This window comes from Ictalurus punctatus, chromosome 13, assembly GCF_001660625.3.
Source record: "Ictalurus punctatus breed USDA103 chromosome 13, Coco_2.0, whole genome shotgun sequence".
NCBI lineage: Eukaryota > Metazoa > Chordata > Actinopteri > Siluriformes > Ictaluridae > Ictalurus > Ictalurus punctatus.
This window is the reverse complement of record NC_030428.2, coordinates 20,249,718-20,267,419: the sequence shown is the minus strand read 5'-3', so window position 1 is coordinate 20,267,419 and position 17,702 is coordinate 20,249,718. Positions and strand designations below refer to the sequence as shown.

The following is a 17,702-nucleotide window of genomic DNA, read 5'->3' as shown; positions in this document are numbered from 1 at the left end:
AAGCCACCGTGCCCCCTGTGGATCCCATTAATTGGTTAAATTGGTAATGGCAATACTTTTAATGGTTAGCTGATGGTTTGTAATGGTATTTATAGTGGAAACTGTATTGTTTTTTTTTTTATTTTTTTTATTTTTCCATCAGGAGATTGATAAATTAACTACATAACTAGATTACTTGATAGCAGCGACACACCTTATAATCATGACAATACTCAAAATAAAAAGTGTAACTCGATACTAGTATATCGCGGTAATCATATATTGTCATATCGCGCATTCTTGTAGGAAGATTTTAAAAGAAAGTAACATCTGACGTGATTTTAATCACGTATGCATACGTGTGCCTCGAGCATTTTAAAGTAACGTGATGCATATCATTACCCTCTGTGATATTCAGGGATGTTTATTTAGATGCTACAGAAGAGAAGAGGGATAGAGGATGCACAGTGTAATTTGGAGCGTGAGCGGATGCAGTGTGTGTGTTTCATTGGTGAATAGAGGGATCCCTTGTGATGTCCTCCCCCTCCTTCCTTCTCTCTCTCTCGTGCGCGCGCGCTGTCTGTGAGTGCGTTAGCGTTAATGGCTCCTCCTGCGCGCGAGAGAGACGCCGAGCTCCAGCACCGAGCAGCACAGGGGGAGCTGTCCCAACACCCCGAAAAGGGAAAAAAACTCGCTCTCCGTCAGCGAAATTTGAAGTGTTTACGCAGTTGAGTTGGTTAATTTGAAACCGAGGACCCCCATGTTAACGACGGAAGGCGAACGTCAGAGGAAAGCGTTGTGAGTTTTTGAAATAAACAACAAAAAAAATAATCAACTCGCCAAATGAACTCCGTCAGAGCGACCAACAGAAGACCCAGGCGAGTATCGAGGCCGCGCCCGGTGCAGCCCGAGAGGAACAACGGCGAAAGAGGTGAGACGCGTTAAACACGCCACCACATAACCACGCTATCACAGTTTTACAATCTTCTCACGCAGACGCGCCGGCGTGTTTTTACCCGAGCCGACTGTCCGAAAGCCTCGAAGAGTAAGTGAGACGCCTCAGCAGGAAACGTCGAGGCTTATACAAACCGCGCCGTACAGGCCAGGCCAGGCCGCGCTTTGTTTAGTCTTACAAATATTAGCTTCGCGGCTAACTCTGGGTTTAGACCTAAAACTCAGAGTTATTGTTAAGTTCTCGGACGTCCAATTAAGCAAACAAGTCCGTTTTTGACATGTATACTAAACAGCGTGTTTTATTGCTCATGTAACATAACAAAAACTTGTGTTTGGACATTAAATCTGTGTTGCGCAGCTGGTTAGCTAGCTAGCCGGTGGGCTGCCATTTTGAAGGGGGGGGGGGGGGGGTGTATGTGTAGTAATAGCTAAAGCTAGCTAGCTAGTTTGCTGGCTAACTATCTATCTATGTATGTATGTGTGCATGTATGTATGCATCTACACAGAGTCAGGCTTGTCAGGTAAACAAAATACCCAGCTGAATGTTACAGTAAAGACGGAAGTGTACACGGTGTGTGTGTGAAGCTGTGACGACTGGGTGGGTTGCAGCATTGTTTAAATTCTCCGTTTTATTTCAAACAGATTACACAGTAGCTAGCTAGCTCGATGAGTAATTAAGCTAACTAGCTACCAGCGACTACGCAGTTGGGTTCACGCCGAAGCAGTGTGGGGGGTGAAAAATAATTGCTCGTGTTTTGGATTGCATTTGTTTATGTTGGGTAACTGTCAAGCCAGCCAGTGTTGGTATTAAGGTTCGTGTCAACAGTAGGTAGCTAACTGGAAACGCCATGGTTTCACTAAACATCTCGGTCGACAAGGCCCTGGTTTGCTTGCAGCTGTAGACTACTTTATGTGGGGTGATCATCGGTTTAACCCTTTACAGCCAACGTGGTTCGTCGTCTGGTGGGTGTTTTTTGTGGCTTGGGTTGACCACAAACACGTAAGCAGGAAGGTACACCTCTGTGGGTATTGTTGGTCTTTGTATTGAGGCTTGTCAGGTTTTGGATAGTTGATTGCAAGGGCTGTGTTGAGCTGATCAGTCAGTTGTTGTCAGTCAGTAATTCGTAGTCCATTATTATTAGAAATCATGCTGTATGTCTGATGTGCATGCACTGTTTTTTCCTGTTTGTGCATGTGATGAGTGAAAAATCACATTTCATGTTCTTTAAGTATGCATTGATCCAGCAGTGAGTATCATGTCTGATATTGTCCTCTGAAACACTGTGTTGGTTTCAGATCGGTTTGTATTCTGTGAACATGTGGTGTTAACTTGCACTACACAGGGCACCAACTGTACTAAAGAATATTGTTATCATACCGGTGATGTTTCGGATAACTTGGCAGCTGAAGCTTGCCGAGCCTCAGCTATTTTCCTGTAAGGATATAGACCATATCTATCTCAGATATCCACAGGTACTCATTTCTGATAGCAGTTAATGTGTTGTTGTTTTTTTAAAAAAATATATCAATGTCATACAATCTCCGTGTGCAGGTGTTGATTCATTCATCTCGACAAATACATTTCGGTCACATGCGAATCCAATCCAGTAGTCAAATATATCCTATGCTGTGTTGTATAGCCGTAAATCTGCCACCATGTTGCTTTTTACAGAAGAACAGGATCTTCAGATCTGTCTATCCATCTATCTATCCGTCCATCCATCAGTATTGAGAAACCCAGTTTACTGTTGGAAATGTAACGGCATGGAGTCTTCACTTCTTAAAATCAGAAGTGTGAGCATTTTGATGTCTTGTCACCACTTGGCAGTGATTAGATCTGCAGCTGAAGTACACAAGACAAGACTTGTTTATGTTTGTTTATCTTTAAATTTTGGATGTTGTCTCCAGGTACCAATTGTGCAGTAGGGAGGAACAGACTGTAGACCTCTCAGGTGATGAGTACACCAGGTAGGTAGGGCATTCACACACAGAGGTGATGAACAGGTAGGGATTCTGCAGTGCAGGTGCAGTACAATGCAAAAAAAAACAAAACACATTTAGCAGGGTATTAGGGTTAAGACACAAGTTGATGGACAGTCCTCTCTAATTTTCAGATGATCAATTATAAGGTCTTATTGTGAATTTATTATTATTATTTTTGTGATTTTTGGTAGGTGTAAACACAGAACATCAAGTCCGCCACCGTAGATGAAGTAACGCGATTCCTAACGCTAGCCCTTTGCATTTAGACCTGTGGTTTTTGTTGTAGGCTTTGGAGGAGTTTCCTGCGAGCGTGCATCTGTTTTTACTTGTCTCTCCTGCTCTGTTATGGCTAATCTAGTTTTGACTTTTTGACTAGTGTTGGCTTCTCAGTATCTGTGAGTTTGGCGGTGACATTTTCCCAAGGGGGACAGCTTTATTAAAGGGGTTACCCATCCCAAGGAATCCTTTCCCCCACTGAAATCACCCAGAAAGAGGAAAATATATACTATAATTATACAGCATAGCTGTGGAGGGTGAGAGGTCCTACTGTAGAATGTGAAATGCAAAGCTGATTGAGGTTTTTCTTCTTCTTTTGTCCCTCCTCTTTGCAGATGAGGACGTCCCTGCAGATATGGTTGCAGAAGAATCTGGTCCAGGAGCTCAAAACAGTCCGTACCAACTCCGCAGAAAGTCCTTGTTGCCTAAGAGAACCACGTGTCCCACAAAAAGCAGTATGGAGGTAACAATCAGCCGGGGAAATAACCAACACATCACATATGTATCGATACATTTTGGTGTGCTCTTTTAAACACATTGAAGGACACCGTGAAATGAAAATCATAAGTTGCGGGCTTGGTGCTTACATAGAGATGGCAGGGTTTATTTTTTGAGGCCGGGGGGGGGGATGCATGATGTCATTGGTTAAAATAATTTTTGCCTGCATGTGAATGGTGCCATAGTTAAAAATCAGATCACACTTGGAGCTGAACAAAAGTTACAGTATTTAAAAAGGAGATTTAGTAACGTAAGAGATTTGAAACATTTCGTGTCAGCATTGATTTCAGATTGTCTTTACATTCCTGTTTGCAGGGAGCCTCCACTTCAGCAACAGAAACCTTTGGTCACAGAGCAAAACGTGCCCGGGTGTCAGGGAAGTCCCAAGACCTTCCAGGTGAGTGAAGAAACATGTAAAGACTTTCATTTGTCTGAAAATATAGATGTCAAAGCATTTCACAGGGGATGGACCCCTGAGGGGAATAAAAATTCCAAAGACCCTTACTACTCTTAGTTAATGAACAACTTCTAGGCAGTATGCAGAATACCTTCAAATGTCTGTACTGTCCTTGGTCTGGTAAATTCACCTGTGCATTACATTATTGTTTTCCTAACAGTGATTGTCAATGTCTATAGGCATGTAGATTTAGTATGTTACTGTTGTGAAAGAGAGGAATGTACAGTGTTTATCACACCTCCCAAATGATAAATGACAAAACACCCTCTTACTGTCAGATTCTACAAGTTTTGGTTTTTTTTTTTTCCCCCTTGAAAGAATATGTATTAATACTGGCACAGGGATACTGGCACAGATTTCTCATTGTGAATTCCAGGAAGTGCTGGTCTCTGCAGTTTTGCCCATTAACCGCTTGATGCTCAGTGGTTTTAACAGCATTAAGCCGTGGACTGTTCCGTTTCTGTTTCATGTACGGCGTGTCTTATTTGAATTTCATAGATCGCAGGCATGTCAGTTGTTCTACATTAGCATAAACGAGGTAGGACAATAAAAGGACAGCAGCAGCACTCTAGTTTAATTTCTGTCCTGTGTTATCCCTCTAGCTTCCCCCGCAGAACAGTATCTCCAAGAAAAGCTTCCAGATGAGGTGGTCCTGAAGATTTTTTCCTACCTGCTGGAGCAAGACCTGTGCCAGGCTGCTTGTGTCTGCAAGCGCTTTAGTGAGCTAGCTAACGACCCTATTCTCTGGTAAGCAGTCGATTTTTGGACTTTTTCATTTTTATAGGTAATCTTCAGTCTGTGTTTTGTTGCTCTTAAATAAGAAGCATTCCTGCGCATAGTATTTAACTCGCTGCACGAGTTAGGCTGTTTGTCGCCCTTTGCAGTGCAGATCATGAAAGCTGTAATATGAAAATAAGCTAACAGACAAATTGCAACATTTTCGGTCACAGTATGATCTTCCAGAGGCATGTCTGTGGCTGTCGAATCATGAGATTAGTGTGATCACAGGAATATACTCATGTTTATACTCTACAGTACTAATTTGAATTAGATGTGTAAAAATAGTAATAAGGTTACTGTAAAGTGTTCACATAGTGAAGCATGATGTATTATTCAACTGATTTTTTTTGTTTGTTTGTTAGGGTTGTCTATAAAGAACTTTATTGATGGTTGTATTTATTATTGAAGTTCCAGTTCATTTGGATTGTTGATCCTTGATGTGTACCACAGGAAGAGATTGTACATGGAGGTGTTTGAATACACACGGCCCATGATGCATCCAGAGCCAGGGAAATTCTACCAGATAAACCCTGAAGAATATGAGCAGCCGAACCCATGGAAGGAAAGCTTTCAGCAACTGGTATGATTATCTTATGAAATGTCCCTGGACATTTCTTTAAAAAAAAATGGAAGGAGGGATTTTCAATATCTGCCATTTGAGTCACAATTAAACAATGAACATGTTGCTTTCATGATTTTGAGGATATGCAGTAATTAATTTTTTTTATATATATATATATATAAACAGTATAAAGGTGCACATGTAAAGCCTGGCTTTGCAGAACATTTCTACAGCAATCCAGCCAGATACAAGGGCAGAGAGAATATGCTGGTATGAAATTCTTGTTGCTTTTTTCTGCTATTTGTTTCTAAAAAGATGGCTTGCTAATACATTATCTCTTATACCCAACCTAATGTTTTGATCTGGTTTGCAGTACTATGACACCATTGAGGATGCATTGGGAGGAGTTCAGGAGGCCCACTTTGATGGGCTGATCTTCGTTCATTCTGGAATCTACACAGACGAATGGATCTACATCGAGTCTCCCATTACGATGATCGGTGCAGGTGAGTCTGGTATTTCACTAGAAGAATCCAAATGCATTTCAGAAGCAAGCCGGATAATGCGCTTGAAAAATTTTCTCCCCTTTTTTGTAACAGCTCCTGGAAAAGTAGCTGATAAAGTTGTTATTGAGAACACTAGAGATTCAACATTTGTCTTTATGGAGGGTTCAGAAGATGCATATGTAGGTTACATGACCATTCGGGTAAGTCCTGAATATCCCTCCCAAGTATTTAAGCCTTTGAAGTCTAACTGTGGTGACAGGATGACAAAATATTTTTGTTTCACACACAGTTCAACCCTGATGATAAATCAGCCCAGCATCACAATGCACACCACTGCCTGGAGATTACAGTCAACTGCAGCCCGAACATTGACCACTGCATTATCCGCAGCACCTGCACAGGTATCCTCACGAGTAAATTTATTTTATTCTTTATTAACCCAACTTTTTATCCCTTTTTTTGTTCAGAATGTGATTGAATGTTCTTGCAAAAGAAATCTTTTGATTTAAAAGCTTGAAAAATGAACACCATTTAATAGGCTCCTTATGTTGGAGGAAATATCAAAATGTGCCTGATAAGTCACTGCTGTATATTTTTGTTTTATTCTAGACTCTTCGTATATATTTTTTTTTTTTTACTTGAGCTTCACTTGTCTATGTACTTTACTTCATGGAGATTCTCTCTGTGGTTTTACAGTGGGGTCGGCGGTGTGTGTAAGTGGCCAAGGTGCATGTCCCACCATCAAGCACTGTAACATCAGTGACTGTGAAAATGTGGGACTCTACATCACCGATCACGCGCAGGTAAGAGCCTGAGCAAAATCTGCAGTACCATACAAAGCTGGTTCTTGCTTCTTCTTTTTTCCCCCTGGGTCATCCACAGCAGTGTTATTCGTGACGTCAACTATAATTGTTTCTTTACATCACATTGAAAGGAAAACCCACACTTAACAACTCTCTGATCAATATTTATAACTGTGCAGTGGGCTATGTAGTGGTCACACTGTCTGTGTGTTTATTCTCTTTGATTTTTATTTCTTACTGCCTGCATGAGTGTAAGAACACCCAGCAGGATCTTGGTACTGATGCAGATGGCAGTGGGTATTATCCCTTGTTTCATTTCTGCCTAAAGAGGCCAGCTCACCCACCTCCTCATCTGTACACTCCGGCTGAGACTGACAGGGTTGCAAAGCTTCAACTTTAATGATGATAGTACTCCATTAACACCACCGAGCTGGTGGTCCTCTAGACAGGGTTTGTACAAGGTGCTTGAAGTACTTGAATTTGGCTTTTTGATAATTTTAATACTGGAAAGCCTTGAAAATAGCCATTTTTTATTTAGTGGTACTTAAAAAGAGCTTGAGTTACAAAATGTCAAATACAGAATCGTTAAAAAACTTGTGTTTATTATCGATAGAACACAAATACAATCCTTTCACTTGATATGACACCCTGCTGCCCCCCCCATTCGCTTACTCATTGTGACCAAGACAGCCCCGATCCACTTTTCAGACTGCTTTGGCTTTTTTTTTAACAAACCTTAGCTACTTTCTGTAGAAGAGAGTCACCAGTACTGCCCCGTGAGCATGAGATCTTGCTTTCCCATCGCAGGTACACCTCTCTCTGCGGCTACTCTGTTCAGTGAGGGAGAGAGAGAGAGAGAGAGAGAGAGGCACATTCAGTGTGAGAGAAAAAATGGGAGACATTCTGTCCCTTCTTTCACTTTCACTCGGAGTGATTATTTCACATGCAAATGTAGCCGACTTCCAGTGTTGAATAGCTACGCTACTAACTTAGCTACATTTTTCAGTAGTGTGACAGTAGCTTTAAAAATAGGATAGGTTTTCCAGTAATGAGCAACCAATCACTACTTTTTTTTTTTTTATCCAGTTATAACGGTGCTCTTCATTGCATATCTGCGGTACCCACTCGCTTCACAGTTATTAAGAGCCACGCGTGTAGCTCATGTGGACAGGAATAGACCATCCAATGGACACATAAAGCGACTAATCATAGTTTGTTGGGTGATGTATGGGGCAGGTAAATGATGATGATATAGTAAATTAACACAAGTTTATTCTCTGATACAGAGAATATTACTGGCACTTTGTTGTTAATAGTCAACACAATGTTTACATTTACATACAAATAAACTTAACGAATTATTTTCACTGCATGCCGAGGAATTTATTTTATGTTCTGAATACAACTTCCTGGTTGTAGATCTCAACATCTCGTTTAAGGGTGCAGCAAGAGGAAAAAGTTCCTGTCTTAATTTATTATTTCCATGATTAATGAGTGGTTAAAAAAAACCATGATGATTTTTTTTTATTATTATCATTGCATGTATTATTATTGGCTTATGGGAAGTATTGATTATTTATCCTTATTAATCATGATTGAGCAGGAGATGGTGTCTGATTCGGATATTGAGGAAACCATTTACCTTGTTACCTTTTTTGACGAAGTTCATGTGCCTTAAGGAATCAAATAATAACTTGTAAACACCGTTTTATACAGCTGCATCTAAAAAAATGGAATATCATGGAAAAGTTCATTTTCCCCTGTAATTTAATTAAAAAAGTGGAAATTTAGATAAAGTGAAATATTTCAAGCCTTTTTTTTATCTTGATGATTATGGCTTACAGCTCATGGAAATCAAAAATCCAGCATCTTAGTTTTAGCATACAGAATTTATAATACAGAAATGTCGACCTGAGAAGAGCTATAATCAGCTAATTAACTCAAAACACCTGCAAAGATTTCCTGGGCCTTTAATCTCAGTCTGGTTCAGTACACACAACTACAATCATGGGGAAGATGAAAGAAATTTTGCATTTCATTTGGAAATCAAGGTCCCAGAGTCTGGAGGAAGAGTGGAGCGACACAGAATCCAAGTTGCTTGAAGTCCAGTGTGAAGTTTCCACAGTCACTGATGATTTGGTGTGCCTTGTCATCTGGTGGTGTCGGTCCACTGTGTTTTCTCAAGTCGAGAGTCGATGCAGTGTCTACCAGGAGATTTTAGAGCACTTCCTGCTTCCATCTGCTGACAAGCTTTATGGAGATGCTGATTTCCTTTTCTAGCAGCACTGTGAACCTTCCCACAGTTCCAAAACTACTAGTAAATGGTTTGCTGATCGTGGTATTACTGTGCTTGATTGGCCAAACAACTCGCCTGACCTGAACCCCATAGATGTCCCCATCTATGAAAGACACCAGACCCAACGATATAGACGAGCTGAAAGTTGCTATCAAAGCAACCTGGGCTTCTGTAACACCTCAGCAGTGCCACAGGCTGATTGCCTCCATGCCACGCCACATTCATGCAGTAAGGGCCTGTACACACCAGGGTGTGTTTCATAGCGCGTTAAATGGTCTGTTTTTCACTGTGTTTGTGTTCACGCCGTGGTGTTAAAGGCGGCGACAAGCTGAATGTGCAACTTCACTCCCTGACAGTAGGTGGTGCTTAATGAAGAAATATGAAATACCCCGGTACACAAGGTGGCGCTGCACAGCTTTCCGTTTGACACCTGCTCATCACTGAGAAGAAGAGAGCCAGCATTTATCCGTTCACCCTTTTTTTTTTTTTTTTTTTTTTTTTTTTTTTTTTTTTTTTGGCAGACTTGCTAAAGCATGTATGTACCTTTTGTAAAATGTAAGGTCTTTGGTGATTTGGTCACTGCAACAAATACGTCTTTAAAGCTACATCCTTAAAGTTCTCATTTTAAACAGTATCGTCTTTTTAAATAAGTAATGATTTGAATTATATCATTCACAGCAATAGCATTGACATACTTATGGGATGACTTTTTTGGGGGGGGAGGGGTTGGGTGTAAGGAAACTATTGTTGTGCCCAAAAGTGTTAATGTTCCTGCAGTGATCCTGTCTTTTTTGTGGTCAATATGATAATACAACGACTATAATAATGGAGCTCTTAGCTATTTGTGTAAGAGGTCAAGAATACATATATGCAGAATTATACAGTTTTTCAACAAGTAGCTTGCTTCCTCAACACTGCCGACATCACCGTGCAGCCGTTGTTTTTAACTCGGGCATGTGGTGATTTTGTCAGACGATGCTGCGGTTATAAAATCAGGATTTTAGCAGAGCAGCAGAATGGAAGTGACTGTTGGTTAACATGAAGTCTCTTAACGCGCCACCTTTTAGCCACTATTTCATACTCGTTCCGTTGTCTGACAACAGAAAAATATGTAAATGCTATTATTTTTTTTTTTTATTATTATTATAAAAAAAAATGCTAATCTGCTCATGACACCATTTAGTGACTTTCCATTGAAAGTTGTTGGTATATTGACGTTATGGTGAAGATGAAACGGTACATGGGAAATGCAAATTTACTCCAGCATGTCTGGGAAAGGTGCCATATAAAAATGGTTGTTTTACTACTTTATATATATATATATATATATATTATTTTATGAGAAGAAAAGAATGTTTGTTTAACAGCTGTTGTATAGTCCTTGAAAACAACAAAATTAGTGTGTGAAAAGTCCTGGAATTCTGAAGCATCTGTACGTACCCTGTCTAGATCACTAACTAGCTGAGCCGAGTTGGTTGCTGACCTTGCTCCTTAACTACAACAGGGCAACTCTGCTGTCGCTGCATTGCATTCTGGAACTTATCGTCCAACTTTGACGCAAACTTATAACACTTGTCTTTTTAGATCATTGGAAATATTTGTGGAAATATTAAAGGTGTTTTTCTTTAAGTGAACAAAAAAGATGGAAATGGTTTAGGTTTGAAATATGCTAAATTAAATGTTCGCTTCTGTTTTTGAAGAGGAGGTGCTCAACCGCATGGAATATAAGCATAATGTGTAGAAATTAATACATTTCTGAGCATTCATATGCATAGAAACTAAAAGACTGTTGTCTAAATGTTTCATACAACACTATCCCACAGTCACCCTGTCAGTCAATTCACAGCCTTATTCCTACATGGCTGTTTCTATGCCCCACATGGTTTAATACCCGATCTGCTGAAATAAGATGGCTACACAGGTACTGCGTTAATGTGGTGCTGTGTAATGCAGTCTGGAGCCAACACAACAGGACTCACAGGTCCTATGTTTGGATACACAGGCTTGAAGCTGGTTAAAATGAACTGCTTTTATTTGTGCAGCATTTTCACTATTAGTCATGGCAGTAACATGGCTTGTGTCATGAATTCACAAGTCTGGTATCGTTCCCAGACTTGTAGATGACTGCAGTATTTACTCTTATTCAAGGGAGCCCTCTTGTGGACTCACAAGGTTTAAGCAATAAGCATTTCCTTATACCTATTATATAACTAGGCAATACTGAAGAACATTACAGCTAATGTAACACTGTATTGCTGCTGTGTAGTTACACACAACTACATGTGCGGGTGAGATCCCTGTTTAAAACCACTGTTTTTTGTACAATGACGTGCATGAATACTGAAAGTCAAAATAGACATTTTACCAAATATATCAGCAAAATAACATCTGGTTATATAGGATAGTGAACACTTTTACAATTATAAGCTGTGCTGGAGCCAGCAGTGGAGAGCTGGCGTCGTAATTGGGTTTGTTTGACATTTCTAGGGCATTTATGAAGATAATGAAATCTCCAACAATGCATTAGCGGGGATCTGGGTGAAAAACCATGGCAACCCCATCATCAGGAGGAACCATATCCATCATGGCCGAGATGTTGGCGTGTTCACGTTTGACCATGGCATGGTAGGATCAAGGCTCCATTTTGACTTTATGATCTCATTGTGCTCTACCAGCCATTAAGTGAAGCCTTTTTTTTTTTTTTTTTTTTTTTTTTTTTTTCTCGTTCTCCCTCTACAGGGCTACTTTGAGAGCTGCAACATCCACAGAAACAGAATTGCAGGTTTTGAGGTAAAGGCGTATGCCAACCCCACAGTGGTGCGCTGTGAAATTCACCATGGCCAAACAGGGGGCATCTATGTCCACGAGAAGGGCCGGGGCCAGTTCATAGAGAATAAGATCTACGCGAATAACTTTGCTGGCGTGTGGATCACATCAAACAGTGACCCAACCATTAGGTTAGTGTTCCTTACCTGTCCGTTTTTCTTTCTCCTTGGTGGGGTGTGAAACTTTAGGACCAGGTTGTTCTTGGAGTTGTCTTATGTGTTCTGTAGATGTTCAAAACTCACTATAGTTTGGCTTGTGTGATGTATGTATTCAGATTAAATAATGGACAGGCTAAATTACAGATGCTTATTTTTGTCTTAACTTTTACAGTACTCAGTTATGCCTTGTATTTTACCTGCAGGGGTAATGCCATCTTCAATGGAAACCAAGGGGGTGTTTACATATTTGGTGATGGCAGAGGTCTCATAGAGGGTAATGATATTTATGGAAACGCCCTGGCTGGCATTCAGATCCGAACCAACAGCTGCCCTATAGTCAGACACAACAAGATACATGATGGACAGCATGGAGGAATCTATGTGGTGAGTGCAGATTTATAAATTAGGTATTTATAAATTATATATTAGGTATTTATAAATTAGGGTTTTTTTTTTTATTTTTTTATATAGATTAAAATGACCTAGTTTTAATTATCAAATGATTAAATTCAAAATATCAAAATTATCAAATAATTATATTCGTTTCCTGGTCTTGACTAATGATGTGTGTTACGCTCACACATGTTTGTAGCACGAGAAGGGTCAGGGTGTTATTGAGGAGAATGAAGTATATAGCAACACTCTGGCTGGAGTGTGGGTGACCACAGGGAGCACGCCGGTGCTCCGGCGGAACAGGATACACAGTGGCAAACAGGTGGGGAGATCTTTCACCTTCTCCATCTCATGTATTACTTTACTTTCTTTGCTTTTTATTACTTTCATTCTAAATTCTGAGTGATTTCTGTTCATAGGTTGGCGTGTATTTCTATGATAATGGTCATGGAGTATTGGAAGATAATGATATCTACAACCACATGTACTCTGGTGTACAAATCAGGTAATCACGGTACTCAATCACTGCAGTTTGTGCCTGTTATATCAGTGTGTGTGTGTGAGGACTCCATTGCATCTGTTGCAAATATTTGTTAATTGCATACCTACAACATATTCAGTCCTTTTTTCGTGTTGACGTAGAACTGGAAGCAACCCTAAGATTAGACGAAACAAAATCTGGGGAGGGCAGAATGGAGGCATTCTTGTTTACAACTCTGGTAAGTTTAATTATGTGGCACCGCCGTCCTCCATTAAAGCGCTTAATGGAGCTCTGAGCCCAAACTGGCCAATCCTAGTGTGCCCCCCCGGTTGTATTAGAGCCGTGTCACTGCAGCTAAAGTAGTTATTTTTGGATTATGGATCTGCTTGTAATACAGAACAACAGTGTTTAACATTTATGGTTTACCCCCACCCCCTCAGGATTGGGCTTCATTGAGGACAATGAGATATTTGACAACGCCATGGCGGGAGTATGGATCAAGACCGACAGCAACCCCACCCTACGCAGGAACAAGATCCATGATGGCCGGGATGGCGGTATCTGCATATTCAATGGCGGAAGGGGTAAGGCTCAAGAAAGTCTTTAGAAATGCGAATGAACAGCACTGTGGTTGGACCCAGTGTGATCTGATTATGGGTTTGGACACTGCTGTAAATGTTCCTGCATGCAGGATTGTTGGAGGAAAACGACATCTTCAGAAATGCCCAGGCTGGTGTCCTGATTAGTACCAACAGTCACCCAGTGTTGAGGAAGAACCGAATATTTGATGGCTTTGCTGCAGGTCAGTTGGCCGTTGTACGGTTTGCAAAACAGGTTTTTTTTTGTTTGTTTGTTTGTTTTTTTTTTTGTTTTTTTTTTCGCTTTATGATTGCTTTCATTTATTTATCATTTCTTCTGTCTAGGTATCGAGATAACAAACCATGCTACAGCAACCTTAGAAGGCAATCAAATATTCAATAACAGATTTGGAGGGCTGTTTCTCGCCTCTGGTGTCAATGTCACGATGAAAGGTAATTATTGTTGTTGAATGCCAAAACAGACATCTAATGCAACGCACGACAGGTAATGCAACTGTTCCTTGTTAATTCTTCAGACAACAAAATCATGAACAATCAGGATGCCATAGAGAAAGCTGTGAGCAGAGGTCAGTGCCTGTACAAGATTTCCAGTTACACCAGCTATCCCATGCACGATTTTTACAGGTACAGTAACTGGTGTGGTGATCACCTCATTGAAACGTGCCTGGAATTTTACCGAAGTTTACGGTGTACTCATGTAATTTCCTTTTTTTTCCTCTTTTGCGGATTCAGGTGCCACACCTGTAACACAACAGACAGAAATGCAATCTGTGTGAATTGTATTAAGAAGTGCCACCAAGGGCATGATGTCGAGTTTATACGACATGATAGGTTAGTCCTGCGGTTTTGTCGTTCATAATTAATACTATATTGATTAAAACTTTAAAAAATAAATAAATAAAATGGTCTAATCCATTGCATGACTGATCTAATCCACGTAGGTTTTTCTGTGACTGTGGTGCGGGAACCCTGTCAAACCCTTGCACATTAGCCGGAGAGCCGACACACGACACGGACACTCTGTATGACTCGGCACCTCCTATAGAGTCGAACACATTACAACACAACTGAGGCTCAACCTGTTCTCCATCTCAACACCCTGGTCTTTAATTTTATCCTGTCTACAAAGCAAGAGCTTCTATAACTTTGGTCTTGGTCTTAGAAAGACTCTGCATACAAAATGACAGGACGACAAACTCTTTAGACTTGAATCAATTGTTGTACGGTAAAGGAAACCATTTTCGAGCGGAGACATGGGACTCCTTTGGATCTCTACCTGTTTACTGGATAGAGATGTGTCTATATTGCTAAAAAAAAAAAAGGGTTCTGATGCAAGCGGATGCGAGAGATTCCCTGTTCGTTTTCAGTTGGCTCTCCATCTGCAAAGAGTTATTAGTTGACTAAAGCTTTGGAAGAGTTAAGAGCTGCACAGAGAAGCAATATGTTGACTCAGGATTCTGGAGATTAAGAGAAGAAATGAAAGCGGCATCAACTTTCAGCAGAAGAATGACGGAAACGTCCGAACCGATAAGCCTGTGCAGTCTCTGATGCGTGCAGGTTCAGGTGAAGTTCTTTTGCAGTTTTGTACAGACGTAACGGTGGCCAGAAACACACAGCCGTCACCCCTCCCCCAGAGACGCTGCCTGGATAAGAGGGAGAGCCATGATGACATGGCTTCCTTGGCAACTGTTTCTAGGTAACAGATTTGCTGGTTATATGTATGGTATAAAAAAAAAAAAAATTTGAAAAAAATGTGGTTAGCACTTGCTTTTTTTTCTTTCTTTTCCCCCCCCTTTTTTTTTTAAATTTTATTTTAAACGTTAATGTTATTCTGATCAACAAATATGATTTTAATGCTTTCTCATGTAGTTTTGTATTTTCAAGCAAAAATCTTACAGTATTTGAATGTCTTTTATTTTATTATATATTATAATTATTATTGTTATTAATATTTTCGTTAGCGCATGTTAGGCTTGTAATCATACTGTGTCTCAGCATATAAATTCTTTCTGTGAAAGAGGAATAGTGAAAAAAACAAACAAGATTTGGAAAACACTACAATGTCCTCCAGCTATGGTTTTCGATAGGCAAGGTAAGAAGCGGGTGTCAGTGTGTGGTGGGGTTTTTTTTTTCTTTTTTTTTTTTCTTTCTTTCTTTTTATTATTTATTTTTGTTTTCTTTTTTGTTTTTTAAATTCATTTTTATAGACTTCCTCTGGCTGTGACTCTTATAAAGCCTACGTGTGGTCCCAAAGCTCAGTGTTTGCTTCACCTTTCACTGCCATTTAGACAAACAGGGACATTACACTTTTAGGGGTTTTTTTGTTTGTTTGTTTTTTAATATAAATAAATGTCTGCCTAAACATTGGGGAAAGTGATTTCTAACCAGACTTTAAAGTGCTAATAAGGTCCCAAAGGAAATGGAAGTGTTTGTGAACACTGGAACAGTTATATTAATGTTTATGTGAAGTTCTGCTTCATTTACGCTTTTATTCTTGGCCATAGAGTTAATTTCATGGACAGCAATGAGTATATCTCCCAATTTTATTCGGATATATTTTTTTCTTTTGACCCATGGCCCATTCCGTGTCTGTTTTTGAGTGATGAATATAATTGAAAAGCATTGCTGGAGTTTGCCATGTTTTAAGGCCCTGGCCTCTTCGAAGCTGAAACACAAGTCTCTACGGCCTCATTGTCTTTTTGCCCCCTCTCTTCATCCCCCATCTCTGTGTAATGTGGTGACTGTGGCTTCTCATGCCGCCGCAATTGTATGCATGTACCATAACATCTAGACTTAATATATTGTGAAGTATTCAATAACCATTATGTAGATGCTAGTGTGAATTCAAAAAGGGTTTAATTTCCTAGAAAACAAAAGAAAAAGGAAACTGGTCATTTTTAAGAAAATAAACTTTATTAGATCAAGCCTCATTGCTTTATTTGTGTGAGAATTTACACTTTTGGTGACAGATTTCGTTCATTAGTTTCAGTGTTTTAAAGGTTATTGTCCGAAGTTTTTCCGAAGTGTTGTGAATGCCGAGATCAGCGTTCTCGGCATTCACACCACTGATGAGATGCTGCTTGCAGACTAGATGAGTAAACCTAATATTCTGTTGCTTACTGAAAACATCCAAATCTAGGTTATGTGGTTTTATCAACCTTTGGCTTATTGCTGCTTTACTGGCACTCTTCCATGCAAGTGTATTATGCCTATAAACATGCAGTTGTAAACATTTAAAAAAAAAAAAATTGAATTATTGGTCGGCTTTTAAGAGCATAATAAACATGGCTCAGAGTGAGATATTGTAAAATGTAGTACCATAATGGTTGCAGGTGTGGCCTGGCTGTAACTAGTCAATACTCTGAGCTGTCTTCGTACGCCAAGCAAATATTGTGAGAGCAAAGTCCTTAAATCTGCAATGCTCCACACTATTGGAGAATTTTACTGCAGCTTGGCTCAGAGGGTTTTGTCCTATCACTGATAAGACATCTAGGTCATTATTGACTCAGTTCATAAAGCCCAGGCTTTCCTCAATACCCAGGTAAATATGGGTGTTCTCTGCGCAAACAAGCTAAACAAGGGCCCTTCAAATTCTACAACAGAGGCTGTGTTGACTGAGACCAGCTTGACGGTGGTGTGTTAGTCATCCTTCGGACACGCATACTATCAGTATTCATATAATACCACAATCAAGATGATTTATAGCTTTTTGATCTCAGCGGTTTGTTTTTTTTCCCACCTCTTGATTTGGTACTTGAGAAGTTTTCCCTCGCTTGTGTAAATATCCATAACAATTTTAGCACGTGTGCTTGAATGATTTTTGGAAACCTGAATTTATAGCCATCATGGGTCCATGCTCTGTGGCCTAAACTATTTAAAAAGAACAGGACATGACTTCAGGTTTCAAGGTTAACCGACATTTTGTCTGGACTTATTAGTGCCACTTCTTATTAGCACCTTTTTCCACATCAGATTTTTAAAAAAATCATTTGATCTCTACATTAAAAGACTCCCATGAGGTCATAAACATGTTAAACAAAAAAAAAAAGAAAATGGACACCTGCGTCACTGGATATTTTCTAATCACGTTGTGAGAAATTTATGCACTCCTGCCGTAGTTGGCATTCAAAGATGTGTATGTGCATCAACAT

The 17,702-nt window shown here is 39.9% G+C and overlaps 1 protein-coding gene across 1 annotated transcript; it reads left to right on the top strand.

The window, feature by feature from the left end:
• Positions 1 to 539: 539 nt before the first annotated feature.
• On the top strand, positions 540 to 16,475 carry fbxo11b (F-box protein 11b). Its single transcript, XM_017484169.3, has 22 exons — positions 540 to 910; positions 3,528 to 3,655; positions 4,006 to 4,087; positions 4,750 to 4,894; positions 5,378 to 5,507; positions 5,676 to 5,759; positions 5,863 to 5,995; positions 6,089 to 6,195; positions 6,285 to 6,396; positions 6,692 to 6,798; positions 11,582 to 11,719; positions 11,834 to 12,051; positions 12,282 to 12,462; positions 12,671 to 12,793; positions 12,891 to 12,976; positions 13,114 to 13,190; positions 13,393 to 13,536; positions 13,644 to 13,754; positions 13,876 to 13,983; positions 14,067 to 14,175; positions 14,284 to 14,382; positions 14,493 to 16,475. The coding sequence occupies exons 1-22, from the start codon at positions 823 to 825 to the stop codon at positions 14,620 to 14,622; spliced, it is 2,640 nt and encodes an 879-aa protein (XP_017339658.1). The 5' UTR covers positions 540 to 822; the 3' UTR covers positions 14,623 to 16,475.
• The last annotated feature ends 1,227 nt before the right edge of the window (positions 16,476 to 17,702 follow it).

Bases quoted from the DNA above. Each gene is read 5' to 3' on its own strand.
- fbxo11b (XM_017484169.3), top strand. From the start codon at position 823: ATGAACTCCGTCAGAGCGACCAACAGAAGACCCAGGCGAGTATCGAGG. The intron at 4,088-4,749 runs GTGAGTGAAGAA...TTATCCCTCTAG, and splicing joins GAAGTCCCAAGACCTTCCAG to CTTCCCCCGCAGAACAGTAT. The intron at 6,196-6,284 runs GTAAGTCCTGAA...TTTCACACACAG, and splicing joins TAGGTTACATGACCATTCGG to TTCAACCCTGATGATAAATC.